Source organism: Brachyistius frenatus, unplaced genomic scaffold (genome assembly GCF_029030835.1).
Source record: "Brachyistius frenatus isolate BFR_SWC_R1_liver_20210118 unplaced genomic scaffold, ASM2903083v1 Contig_25, whole genome shotgun sequence".
NCBI classification, from domain to species: domain Eukaryota; kingdom Metazoa; phylum Chordata; class Actinopteri; family Embiotocidae; genus Brachyistius; species Brachyistius frenatus.
This window is the reverse complement of record NW_027210624.1, coordinates 4,377,853-4,392,338: the sequence shown is the minus strand read 5'-3', so window position 1 is coordinate 4,392,338 and position 14,486 is coordinate 4,377,853. Positions and strand designations below refer to the sequence as shown.

At 38.8% G+C, this 14,486-nt stretch overlaps 1 protein-coding gene across 1 annotated transcript in view; it reads right to left on the bottom strand.

The window, feature by feature from the left end:
• Positions 1-1,213: 1,213 nt before the first annotated feature.
• reck (reversion-inducing-cysteine-rich protein with kazal motifs) overlaps positions 1,214-14,486 on the bottom strand; it is a 93,250-nt gene continuing 79,977 nt past the window's right edge. Inside the window, exons 17-21 of the mRNA XM_069698105.1 lie at positions 12,281-12,470; positions 10,994-11,204; positions 10,758-10,831; positions 8,325-8,480; positions 1,214-3,904 (exon numbers count right to left, since the gene is read on the bottom strand). Of these exons, the coding sequence (XP_069554206.1) occupies positions 3,683-3,904; positions 8,325-8,480; positions 10,758-10,831; positions 10,994-11,204; positions 12,281-12,470 (853 nt within the window). The 3' untranslated portion in view covers positions 1,214-3,682. The remainder of the gene's footprint in view (positions 3,905-8,324; positions 8,481-10,757; positions 10,832-10,993; positions 11,205-12,280; positions 12,471-14,486) is intronic.

Sequence of the window (14,486 nt, the reverse complement as noted above, 5' to 3'; positions counted from 1 at the left end):
GAGTGTGGGAACAAATTGTAATGTGCACAAAATAGCATATTGAGCGCTCATTCTTTATATTCTTTTTCCCTATGCGGCTACTTCAGGGTACCGTAGAAAGCCATCTCATGTCTGTGTTAAATATAGAGCTGGAGTAGGGATTATTGTTACTAGCTTAGCATAAAGACTTGAAATGAGCAGACAGATTGTCCACTAAACACAGGGCTTTTTTTTTAAATACCTTTCCAAAACCCAAAATACGGGAGAAAAAGAGTAAGAAATCTACTAAATAGTGTTTATCTGCTCTAAATCATGCAGTTAACATTAGCATGACGGGCCAAATAGTGGGAAGCTTGCTACCTACATTTTTGTGCAGGGTTACATACAGGTTTGGCACATCTCCTAACCGCTGCATCAAAGTTTAATGTAAAGTGCAGCTCTAAATTATGCTTTTTTTTTTTTTCTTTAAATCAAACACATGCATGAGGAAAGTTAGAGACTGAGTTTTCAACCAGCTGATGGAGCTAATGTTAAGTAGCCATGGATGAATCGTTTGTCATGATACTCCAACTTCTCCTAAAACTATGAACTCTCATTTTTATATTTCTCTGTATGTACAAAGTAAATGAAATAAACAAGATAAGATACCTTTGTATCTCATCTTTCTACATTTACTTATTAAGCTAAACTAAGCTACCGGTGTCCAGATTCCAGCTCTGTATTGAATGCACAGACACTATATCTGTTTCAGTCTTGTCATCTTAATGTGAGGAAAACAACAACAAAAAAGTGTACTTTCCAAAATGATAAACTATTGTTTAGCTGTGAAATAACTCATCAGGAGCAGAAATCTGTAAAGTAGCCATGTTTCGAAGGCCTTCACTTTTAGTTTTTTGCTGATGAGGCGTAAAATGAAATTAAACATTGAAGACATACAAAATCTTGAAAGGTAATTCTGATCAATATAGGTTCCAGAGAACATTAACATAAAAATAACCACATTAATAATAATAATAATAATGATACAAAAAATAATAGATGAAGGAGCTGTGGTGAGGGCTCCCGCTACAGAGCTGCCTAGCACAGTAATACTGTTAGAGATGGGGACACATTGTGCGATACAGGCAGACAGACAAACACAAAGGGATGGGACAACACACACTGTAGTACATTCTGGTGTAAACACTTCATAATTGTCATCATGCAATAAAAATAACAGCTATTTGTTTAAAAAAAAAAAAAAAGAAAAGATCATGGCACATAGGTGATCAATATTTCAATCCGTCATCAGATACATATCAAATATAAAACATTTCTTAAGAAATATAAAGTTATTGCATTTTTATTACTTCATAAGACACTATATGCAGGGCATACTGTGGAAAATCTTCTCTACCCAAAGGATTATAGGTAGCGACTACCTGATTGTTCAATTGTTATTAAATGGCTTCTCATTCATATGTACAGTCAGAAGCATCCCTTTTAATGCATTATAGAGCTACTGGCCTCACACAAAGGGGAGTGACGATCCAGGCTTTTCTGCTGCTTTCTACTAAAATGAAGCATTTAAATGTTGTTGGGAAAACATCCTGCTAGCACTTTGGTTGAAGTGGCACTCATAAAATCCTCCAATACAGGGCTTCGCTCACACTCCCAGCAGAGGAACACTTTAGTTCATGTCATGTCATGTTTTTACTTCAGATTTCTAATCCTGTCACAAACACAAAAAGTATAATAACAACAAATAAAAGGGACTGAACCATTAACTTATAGTATGTTTTACCCATTAAAGGGATATGCCCCTCTTTTTCTCATCAAGTTCTGATGACCCATCAGAGTTTAGATGAGATGAGAAATCAGGTTCACTGAACACTTGTTTATTATTATCATGGTGGATGGTTTTAGCTCTAAGCAGGGCTCAAATCTCTCGTTGGATTCACAGACACTTACGTTTGAGCTTTATCTGCTGAACATGTAAAAATAAACAAAATCTTGTTTTATGTCTCCTCATTTTGAGTCTTGTTGATTTAGATTTTCTGATCACATACTCGAGCTCATCCTGATGGTTATTAGCCTGGTGTTACTAGACCCACATTCACTGCGTGAGTGCTTGGGTCTAGCCAGCGGGATCTGCATTATCTCATTTCAATGTACACGCCATAGACTGTACATAAAGGCGGATGTAGCTCCTAAGTTTGAAGAATGAGGCTGATGTGGAAGTGCTATAAAGTGCAATACCACGATTCCCACTAGGGGTTGGCTCCAGAAAGTCATAGACTCTTAAGAAATACAAAGTCAATAACTTTTTTCTATGATGGTATTGTTAGCGAAAGTCCCTTCTTATTTTTAGTTTTCTGGCAACTTATCTGAAAACAATCCGTCATGAAGTAAAAAAATTAAGCATTAAAAAGCCTTGTTCTTGGCGGCGTGTCTGTTTGATTGATACAGTCCGATTTGAAGCAGTGTTTAATGGATTTGTCAAACTCTTGAGTTTTGAAAAATTGGTACTTACTAGCAAGTGACAATAGCTTAAAAAGTCTCGTCACAATGACCTCATTTTTTATAATGGTATAGAACTGACAAATCAATGTCAATGCATTAATTATACAGTTGCTCCATTTATGTGTTCAGTCCTTTGATTGTCTGGAACTCATTCATTTTCTGAATAATATCAAGTTCTGAAATTATTTTTTTATGCACACTGAATGTTGCTCGTACTTTATGAACACCACATCAGGTTAAGTGTTACCAGGTTTGTTTTGGAGAAAGCAGGAAAAACTGACCTGGGTCACAGTTTAACCTCTGATCTGCTGTGTAAAACAGAACAGAACCTGTGATCACTTTGGATATGACTAGATTCGGGGCACTTGTTTTCGTCCAACTGACTTTGGAGGTTGTATTAGTTTCATCAGAACTGGCTTCGTCCATGAGCATGGCACAAACACTGCTGAGGTTTGAGGGTCAACACCAGGTCCATATACACCTCACATGTACTGTTTACACCATGCATTGCATTGTAGACTGTGCATATCCATGTACCCGAGGCTTAAATAATGTCACTTTAATGCTGTTCAGACTATATCTGATATTTGATCCTCAATGGATAGAGACGTCTAGATTTGGAGACACCAATTGCTATTGTTGTGTGTGTGTGTGTGTGTGTGTGTGTGTGTGTGTGTGTGTGTGTGTGTGTGTGTGTGTGTGTGTGTGTGTGTGTGTGTGTGTGTGTGTGTGTGTGTGTGTCTCCAATCAGACACACACATGCATAAACACACACACAAATACACACAAAGCCCGGGTACAAAGAATGAGTTATTAAAATTTAACTTCCCATTTACCGGCTTTCAGAGGAAAGCTTGCTGCTGGGACTAATGGTTTAACACTGTTCATACGAAGCCAAATGCTTCTTAAAGGTCTACAACACACATACTTAGGCACACTTAAGCACATTTCACTGGAGGGAAACCCAGTGAGTAACTGTTCATACAAAAGCTTTCCATAATAATAGCTTTTCCACCACCTTGATTGTTTGAAACGCGGGTCAGTCATAAGGAATGATTGTCATCACTGCGGCCTCTTCTTGCTCTGCGGCCGCCCAAACACACTTACTTCATCACGACCTGTCATCCCAGGAAGGGGCTGGGAGCTACTTTGGAACATTCAGAGTTAGTAAGGGGGAGACATTAGAAGGGATAATAAGCAATTAGAGTTGGTGGAGGCCATGGGTTGCCAAAACTAGGAGGCCCATGAGGAAGCACAGGCTGGGGGGCAGAGGTGAAGGCAGTGAGGCCCCCGAGGAGTGGATGGAGGAGGTCTTGATCTCGGAGGTGAGGAAGGCAGACAGGGGGACGTGGGAAACCAAAGTGGGGCTGGCATAGTTGATGAGAGAATCAATCTTCTCAGCCTCCTTACTGCAGGCTTCAATCTGGAAAATACAAGAGAGTCAGCATGGGAGTAATGCAGTACTCTGTCTCTTTATCAATAGTTTGACTTTCTTTTAAAATGCCCTTTGGTTTTATTATATTCATATTCCAAGCTGGATTTCAGAAAATAAATATCATCCTAAAGTGGCATATGAATATTTTTGGCTAAATGCTTGTTGTAGAAAGATTGGAAGGACAGTCTGGATTCTGTGCTGCTGTAGTCCGCATGAGTCAGAGTTCTCAATACGTGGAGAACACTGCCAGTCATTTGAACCTGGCTACAAGCTACTTTAATCCCTTGACCTTGTTAACAGACTTTTTTTAAGAATTAAATTCTGTAAACATAAATACCGAAACACTTTTAATGTATACCACGTGGTTACAGAACGAACGCATGATTAAGAAGACGCTGCATAAATTCTGAAGGGCACTTTTTTGGGGTAAGTAACTGGTGTAAGGCAGGGTTATGTTTTAGTCTGCTGTGCGTGCTATTCAACTATATCAATCCCTGATCAATGTAGCTTTCTTGGACAGTCCTCTTTAAGTGGTCTGACAATCCTTGAGTTTGCTGTCAAGTTGCTATTTGTGGCTGTTTGTGTAAAGGTTCCCAGGAAGTGACTATATCAAAGACAAACTTAAAAATTGGATAAACACTATTCTGTGCTTCATGATACAGTTTGTTGGTTGTGCTTTAGCTTTGGAAGCATTGTTCAGACAAAACTAGGAATTTAGAAAGCCTATTTTGGCAGGGCCTTTGTCAACCTGGGGATAAATGTTCTTCTAAAACAAGTAGAAGAAGCAGCTACAACTACAAACTCTGTTTTTGCTGTGTAAACTATAAAACCCCATTTCGGAAAAGGTTGGAGTGCTATGATTTGCAAATCCCATAAACCCATATTTAATTGAAAATAGACCAAAAGCAACATATTTAATGTTGACATTTTATTGCTTTATGATTTTTTTGTTGTTGCATATTTTAAATTTGATACCAGCAACAGGTCTCAAAAATGTTGGGACAGGGGCGGTAAAAGATTGAAAAAAACAACAACGCCTGGTCGAACATCTCACAACTAATTAGGTGAATTGGAAACATATCAGTACCATGATTGGGTATAAAAAGAGCATTTCATCACTGTGAAAAGACTGTGAGGGTAGAGTGTGCAAAAATGTAACAATAATGTTCCGCAATGTAAAATTGCAAAGAATTTAGGGGATTTCATCATCGATGGTGCATAATATCATTAAAAGATCCAGATAATCAGGAGAAATCTCTATACACAAGGGATAAGGACAGAGAACCACTATTTGATGGCCGTGATCTTTGGGGCCTCAGGCAGCACTGCATTAAAAACAGACACAATTCTGTAGTGGAAATTATTGTCTGGGCTCAGAAAACCTTCTGAAAAACATTGTCTGTGAACACAGTTCATTGCTGCATCCACAGATGCAGGTTAAAACTCTACAAAGAAGAAACCAGATATATACATGATCCAGAAACACTGCCACCTTCTCTGGGCAGGAGCTCATTTAAGATGGACTGAGGCAAAGTGGAAAACTGTCCTGTCTCTGTATTCTTTTTGAAAATCATGGACGCCACATACTCCAAGCGAAAGAGGACTGGGACCATCCAGCTTGTTATCAGTGCTCAGTTCAAAAGCCAGTATCCGGGATGGTACAGGGATGCATTAGTGCACATAGTATGGGTAGCTTGTACATCTGGGAAGGAACCATGAATGCTAAACGATATATACAGGTTTTGGAGCACCCAGACAACATCTTGTTCAGGGAAGGCGTTTCTTATTTCAGCAAAACAATGCCAAACTGCCTTCTTTATGTATTTCAACTGCATAGCTCTCCAGTAGAAGACTCCTAGTACTAAACTGGGCTGCCTGAAGTCCAGACCTGTCTCCAATTTATCATTATTCAGCACACAGTTCAAAAGCCAGCGCCTGTGATGGCATGGGTGGCTTGCATATGTGGAAAGGTACCAATACTGCTGAAGGTTTTGGAGCACCATATGCTGCCAGAAAACATTTTTTTCAGGAAAAATACAACATAGACCCCTAACTTTTGAACAGCTGAACCCCTACAGCAGGTAAGAATACAACAACATTTTACTTTCAAAACTCCAGCAACGGATCACTTATTTCCCAAACGTTTACAGAGTGCTGTTAAAAGAAGAGGTAATGCAACACGGCGGAAAACATGCCCCGGCAGTTCGGTACTGTATTGGTGGCATGCAAAAGAGAAACGGCATATTAGGGAGAGGTGGTCATAACGTTTTGGCTCATCAGTGGGTTTTTTCCACATAACACTCTAATGCTTTGCGACAATCAGCAGAATTCAATCATTCTGAGAGAACCTCACAGGCAATCACTTAGCTCCATCATTTCAAATCCTCTATAAAGTGCAGTTATGTCTAATTTTCATTTCCTTCAGAAACACAAACTGCTTTGACGTTACCGTGTTTCTTGTTTTGTGTAACAACGACAAAAAGACCTTGGGCTGAAAAAAAAAAGAGAGAAAAATGGAAACACCTGTGTCGTCACTTGTGTGGTCCTCCCACAGCTGTCTTGTTTTCTGTAAGGATTCATGTGCTGTACTGAGGTGATTTCACAATTTCCTCTGAAAAGATGACAACTCGTACTGTCCTTTTCGGGGATATGTCTCCGTAAAAACACTGTGGGAATTTTGTATTCTGCTGGTGTTTCTGTTGTCAGTTATGATGTATTGAAATGTTATTCTATGTTGTTTGTAGTGGTAAGTAAAGCTGATCTGATGCAGTTGGTTAAACAGAAATGCTGTTGAAAGCACTTCTGCTTGTGAATTTACAAACACAACAAAGTTTGACGTTTCTATGATTTTTGGGGGTTTTAAGGATTTTTTCTGTCAAATCAAAGAATCAGTGTCTTCACTATCTTATTCTCTGGCATGTGTCTTCATTTTTTTGTTTTCCTTTTCAAACCTTGTCCTTCCATGTTCAATGTTTTTGGCCATGAACTGATTCTGGTCTAAGATTAGATTGGATTGCTACGCACAGCAGCAGTTAACACTTGCCTGAAGACATCTCAGCTCCAGATAAGAGTGTCACTGAATTTCATTGTCTCTAACCCACATACTGGGTGACACATATAAACCTCTCCCTGTTAACAAAACCAAAAGTGATCCCCTGGTGACTTTAGGGTACAAAGTTTGCTGAAATATTCCGAATTCCTTATTTTTTTTCCATTTTCAAAAAAAGAGATTATGACATCACTTTTTTTTTTAACATCATAGATAGCTTATGGTTGGGGTCTTCAACCTTTTTTCTTCTGAGAGCTACTCATGTTTAGTAAAACTTATTTACATAGCTGAGCTCCACCCAAACCAACTGAATAAGCTTCTTTTATGTGAACACTAACAAATTGAAAATCAACACAGTGCTTAAATTCAACAGCATGTGCATTCTTTTTTCTGTATGCATTTCTTTACATTTTCAATTGATGAAGCTCACACTACTCCCATGTCATAGACAACTAAATGTTTATTAGTTACTTTTCTTGTCCATATTTTCTGTCTGTCCACATATTACATTCCTTCAGTTTCTGATTCAATTTCTTACTTGCATCTGTCAGGAATGCAAGATCAAGTAGCCAGTCAGCATCAGACAACAGGGTGGTGTCCTCCTCCCTCTAATCCATGAAAGCCTTGATTTCACTCAGGAAGGAAAGAAAGCAGCCCTGCTTAGCCACCTGATGTCGGTGTGGAGAAGCCACAGACAACTACCAGGTTGTCCATTAGAAATAGTTGATATTATTTGTCATAAGGTCCTTTAATAATGTTTCAGCCATGGCAGTCAGTGCCTCTTTTACAGTCACAGCTCAGAAATACTGAGAGCACATAACAACACATAACTTAATCCAGTCACGGCTCATATTTCTAGTTTAACAATCAAGGATGCAGCCTGCTTTTGTGCAGACACTGTGTTACACAATGTTACAGTTAGTTTTAAATATATTTATCTGCTGATCAAACAACAATTGATCTCCGAGCACTGTCTGACTATAGTTGTAAGGCTAAAATCCCCTCAATGGAAACCCAAAGTTACATTTATTTCAAACATAACTGTTCTTATTTGGCCAATTTTGACATTAAGTTGCCCCGCAATCTCTTGCTGTGTTAATTTGTACTCATATTTCTGAGGTTTTCCACCCTTTTACTATATATTGGCTATATAAAATGGGGGTAGCAGCTGGAGTGACTTGGCATTTCTTCGGAGTGCCAGCTCCTAACAAGTCATGTTAAAGTAAAAGCAACACACAAGTGTGCAGAAAAATGGCTAAAACAATAAATGTAATTTGTGTGTGTGCATGAAAGTGTGTGTGTGTGTGTGTGTGTGTGTGTGTGTGTGTGTGTGTGTGTGTGTGTGTGTGTGTGTGTTACCTGCAGTGGTGTCGGCCTCTGGTCCACTGCAGCAAAGAGGACCACCAGCTCATGGTCGATACTCAGGTAGCCGAAGACATCGCATTGGGGCACAGAGACGTGAAGCCGCAGGATCTGAAGCACGTCGTGGACAGTCACCGGCTGGTTCTTATTCAACTGCACAGAGGGGTCAAAGGTTACATGAATGTTGCTGTCTAGCTATAAAGCAAAACTTCAGTGGTATTTTAAAATGTCAATTAAAAAAATACTGCAAGTCGAGTGCATTTTTGTCCAGGAAAATGAAAACACTTTTTGATTACAGAATATTGTTGATAATAACCATTCAGCAAGAAAACAACCAATTCTGGCCCTAAATTTCCTGATTCCATATTCAAGACTAGTTGGTGATGTCTTATATTCTAAATAGAAATGATAGTTTATGTTAAGTTATTAAGATGCAGTGCAGAGAACCATGATAGAATACTGGGGCCACTATATAAAAAATAAGAATATTAAGAAAAATAAAACTGGACATTTCAAGGATAAATATCAATATTGTTTTCATAAACGTGTGTGTAAATGTTTCAGATTAAAAATAACCACAATTTAACAATATATCTAGTTATACTATAGCTTTTGACCTTTTTTGTAGCTACATCATTATTTACCTAAGAGATGCGTCTATGTTGCTTTTTTAGCAAACCTCGTTTGATTCAAACTGAATTCAAACTGTTTCACACTGAACTGAAACCCAGCCAGAGCGCAGCACCATGACCAGCTGAGGCAGAGTGTGCTATAATGAGCATCCACCGAAATATTTAAAATTGAATCCTGTATGACTGCAGACATGGTGAATGGAATTCCTGCAGCAAATATGACCAAAATCTCCACAGTGATTAGATGCTTATTGGCCAATGAACCTGTGTTCATAGAGTTTGAGAGAAACCACCCAATCACAGAGCTCCTTTTTTTTTTTCTTGAAACAGGGAGCATGTGCATACACAAATAGGAGTGACTTCATGTTTTTTGCAGTTTTGGTGACCGTGATAAAAATCTGCCCTGGCATTTTGGTCCAGATCGGCTCACCACAATCAATCACTTACCATTCTTCTTTGCACTCCCCTGTATATGTATACCAACTGTGCCACTTCCTTAAAACACTAAATCCGTGGTATGAGGAAAAAGGAAACATAATAAATTGCTGTCGTACACTTGACTGCAATGAATCCTAAAAATAAGCGGTTGGCCCCAATCAAAAATTTAAAAAATAACTCTTTTCTTAAAAATAATTTCAGGGATTTATTATGTATAATATGCACAACAGATTTGTGTAATTAGATTTTTTTTTTTTGGTTTATGTTATTAGAACAGAATTAATGATGATAACATTTCAGCAAGTATGGATGGCCCTAATTATAAACAGTTGTGTTAGAGACAATGCTTGAGTGATCAAATTGCTAGATTTTGGAAAGTGAAATACTGTCATTCTTGCCTGATATAGGATTTGACCTACTCAACAGTTTAGGGTCTCCTTGGTCGTATTTTTCTTTTCATGATGCAGAAAATGTTTTCAACGGTGGGACCAACAGGGCTCCCCTGCAGGCCGGCCAGTTTAACACCCTGGCTCTTTTACTACGGAGCTGTGCAGTTGTAATACTTGCAGAATTTGATTTGGCATTGTTTTGCTGAAATAAGCAAGGCCTTCCCTGAAAAAGACGTTGTCTGGATGGCAACATATGTTACTCCAAATTAGCATTTTGGCAACTTTGCCAAACTTATTAGTTGTCCTGTACATGTATAAACAACACTCTTTATTTGCATCACTGCTGTCCTTCAGTTTTACTTGCTCTCTGTCTTCAACATGATGTGTGGAATACCGCCACAGTCCAGAGGGCTTTATTAACTCCCCAATGGTAGACTTTTTTTTGGAAGTAAACTGTGTTTCTACCTTTTGTATTGAATTTGTATTTCAGTTTTCTGTACTCAAGCAAAATGCTATATGGAGTAAAACGTGCATCTTTTAAGTAAGGTATTTGTGCAGACTGTACCAGGTTATAGTGGGGGACTTTTTGGGTTTATAGTGCTCCCGAGTGGCCAACACCTGTAATTACATCTCGTAACAATAAAAACACTGATTCATCATCATGATAGCTTTCTAAAAAGTACAGTTTTAACTTAAAAGATTGTTTTCAGTTCTAAAACAAAATTTAAAAAAAATATTTTTTTTGAGCACAAATGAAACTGAACTTGAGAATTTTCCTTGCTTCATGTCCTTACATACCTCAAACCTCAGAACAACAAACATTAAAGACAGCAACATATTCTATATTCTCTAATTCATTCCTTTATTCATTCATCATGAGTGATTCATGAACATTTTACAGCGAATAACACTGAATAAGATGATGTTTTGTCTTATAATCCTATAATAGCTGAACTGTGGCCCATCCATACCTTAGAGAAAGTGTTCATCTGCTCCTTGTTCCAGAGGATCTGCAGCATGCTAGCGCATATGGGACAACAGGCTCCTGAAAAGAGGTTAGAGGTTAGAGGTCAGGGGTCATGATTCAATATTCAGAAACTCTTACTGTGCTAAAATTTTTTATACAGTGTCACTTTAACTGATGACTGCTGACCCCAGTTTATGCAGTGTACCTTGAACCTTTCTATCAATGATTTGCTCCACTCACCGGGTGGGGTCACAGGTTGGCAGCCTGGAGTGGATAGACTTGGACAGGGAACCAAACTGCATGCTGAGTCAGCGGCCACTTCAGACACGGCCCCCACAGCATGGCAGGGGCCTTCATAGTCTACAGCCACTCGGTCAGAAAAGGCATCACACACTGTGTTGTAAGTCTCACCATTATGGCCACAAACTTGCTGTGGCTTCCCGCAGACATCCTAAAGACACAGCACACCAAGCATTGTATAAACTGCACAGTTACATGTAGGCCTTTAAAAAAAAAAAAGTTTAATACGTTCTTATTTTTCATTTGTTGTACACTGATGAGTAAAAACCTTATGATAAAACCTGGGTAATACACTGTTCAAAAGCATTAGACAAAACAAAAAAAATACAAGATTTTGCTATTTTTAGAAATGGACTTTTGTAGATGTAATTTCAAATGGATAAAATTGCCATTTTTGTCCATTAGTCTTCATTTAATAACCCATACTGACAAAGCAAATACATGTTTTAAGAAATTCCTCATAAAATCGAACTGAAATCTTAAGATAATATTTCTTGAATAAAGTTGAAACTTTGATGGAGAAACTGCTGCAGTAAAAAAGCTTGGCCCAGATCAGAAAGATTTCATAATCAACAAGAAGGCAATAGTAAAAGGTAAAACATATATCCACAGCTACTATTTCCAAGGCTGGATGCAGTCTAATGTCTAATTTTGCTTCCTGTGCTCACTTATTAAAACAGCGGGGACAGATACAACATAGAATGTTAGGAATATTAAATATTTAGCAGAACAGAGTACATTCTAGCTTCAGTAGATCATCAAGCACTGAACATTATTCTACCAGTCAATCGTTTTGAGTTAAGCTGCTTGATTTTCTTTCAACAAAAACATTTAATTGGCATAAATCATTAAATGATAGATGTGATATATAAATAAATAATTGTAAACTTGTTTTCAAATGCAAATTGAAACCTTGTTATTTCCCATAATGACCAAAATCAAAAAGGTACCGTCAGAGACTGCTCTGTCCTCTAACTCATACCGTGCTGACTCTCAATGTAACAACTAACTAACATTATTAAACCCAAATGGAGGTCCGCACTCTAATTTAGCTTTAACAACACAACACAGGGTTCAGCTCCCAGCTCTTTTCTGCACAGATACATCGAAAAACTGACAAAGTAACAGCAACACCAAGGTCAGAACTCTGCACAGCACTTAATGTTTCTTAAGATGAGCACAGCAGTCCCTGAGCCCTGTGGCCTCCTGTTCTTCTGTGGAACCTACCTGGCAGTGGCCCATGTAGGCCAGGATTTTCCCAGCCTGTTGCATCTGGCACAGATTGGGGTGGACCAGGCCGTCAGTATCACAGGCCGGCTCCACGCTGTTCTTATTGCAGGCTGCCGGCCGGCCAATGCACTCATACTGCAGGCAATCTGAGAAGTCACTCAGACACACACGATACTTTGGGATGCACCTGGCAAAACACACAAAATGCCTTAATTTATTCATTTTTACTACTGTTTTTCCTTATTTGACAAGGTGAGAAGTGTTATTGTTTTATGAAAAATATATGCTTAGTTAGCCAGCAACACATTAAAAAAAAAATTGGGACAGAGTCAAAAACACCAGGTGGAACATGTCGCAACTATTACTTTAACTAGCAACAGGGCAGTAACATGATTGGGTATAAAAAGAACATCCCAGAGATGCAGAGTCTCTAGTGGAACTGCATTCAAAAAAGCCACAATTCTGTCATGGAAATGACTGCATGGGCACAGAACGATCTCTGAACACTATCGTCTGTGAACACAATTCATTGATGTATCATAAACGCAGGTTAAAACTCTACTATGCATAAGAGAAACCATATATAAACATTATCCAGAAACGCTGCCTCCATCTTTAGACCCAAGCTCATAAAGGATGGCCCAAGGTGAGGAGAGGAGAGGAGAGGAGAGGAGAGGAGAGGAGAGGAGAGGAGAGGAGAGGAGAGGAGAGGAGAGGAGAGGAGAGGAGAGGAGAGGAGAGCTTGTAATCAGCGCACAGTCCAAGAGCATGCAGCCATGATGATATATGATATCAGTAGTTTTGGAGCAACAGATGCTGCCACCCAGACAGTGTCTTTTTCGGGGAAGGCCTTGTCTGCAAAACAAAACCAAACTGCATTCTGCAGGTATTACAACAGTATGGCTCCATAGTAGAACAGTCTGGGTGCTAAACTGCCTCCAGTCCAGCCCTGTCACTATAACATTTGCAACATCGTTAAAACGAAAAAATATGACAAAGGAGACCCTGAACTGTTGAGCAGCTGAAATCCAATATCAGGCCAGAATGAGGCCACAATTCACTTTTAAAACTCCAGCAACTGTCCTCCTTGGTTCCCAAACATTTACAGTGTTGTAAAAAGAAGAGGTAATGCAATACATTGGTAAACATGCCACTGTCCTACCTTTTTTTAAGCGTGTTGCTGGCATCAAATTCAAAATGAACATATATTTTTCAAAAAACAATAAAATATCAGTTTCAACATTTAATATGATGTCTTTGGTCCATTCGCAATTAAATATGGATTTACAGGATTTACAAATCATCACATTCTGTTTATATTTCCAATTTACAAAGTGTTCCAACTTTTTTTGGAAACAGGGTTGGACACACCACCCTGCAATACACATTCACACAGTCAGGCAAAACAACACATATTTCTGAGAATATTTCAGTAAAGCAGTGCAATAAAAAAGCAAAGCAACAGGAGAGATTGTCTATCCTCCAAACACAACCAAAACCCTGCTCTGTTACCATAGCAACCACCAATGCTGTGCACCAATCAGCATATCTGATTTGGCTTGCTTGCTTACTGCATTGTTTACCCTGAGAACAAAAAAGGGGGTTTGAGCTATGTTCACATACCTCCACTGTGTGTGTTCAGCCTTTGAACTGAGAGCCAGGGGAGTTTATGAATGTCCTGAGTGTGTGTGTGTGTGTGTGTGTGTGTGTGTGTGTGTGTGTGTGTGTGTGTGTGTGTGTGTGTGTGTGTGTGTGTGTGTGTGTGTGTGTGTGTGTGTGTGTGGTTAAATGTTTTCCAGACCACATCACTCAGTTGAAAAAAAATATATATATAGTCCAAATATTCAGGATAAACATGCTAGAAAACAGCTTTTTAGTTTTACATTAAGAACACCAGCATAGCTTTGTAGTGGAGAGCCACAATAGTGTGAAAGGCATGAACAAATAACACAGAAGGGCAAAAACATTGAGCATGATCTCCACGAGAGAGAGAGTTTTATATTTCAACAGATTTACTGATGAATCACAAACACTTGTGTTTTGCAGTACTTTTTGATGGCAATGAAAGTTAACATTTCCTGCCCTGCAAGGTTTTTGGCCACTGACAGGGCATGATCTACATAATGAGTTTTCCTTAGTGTTTGTTTATGAGTTGGTGCTCAGTGTTAGCAGCAGCTCCCCCTGACTGTTTACTTGTTTCCAT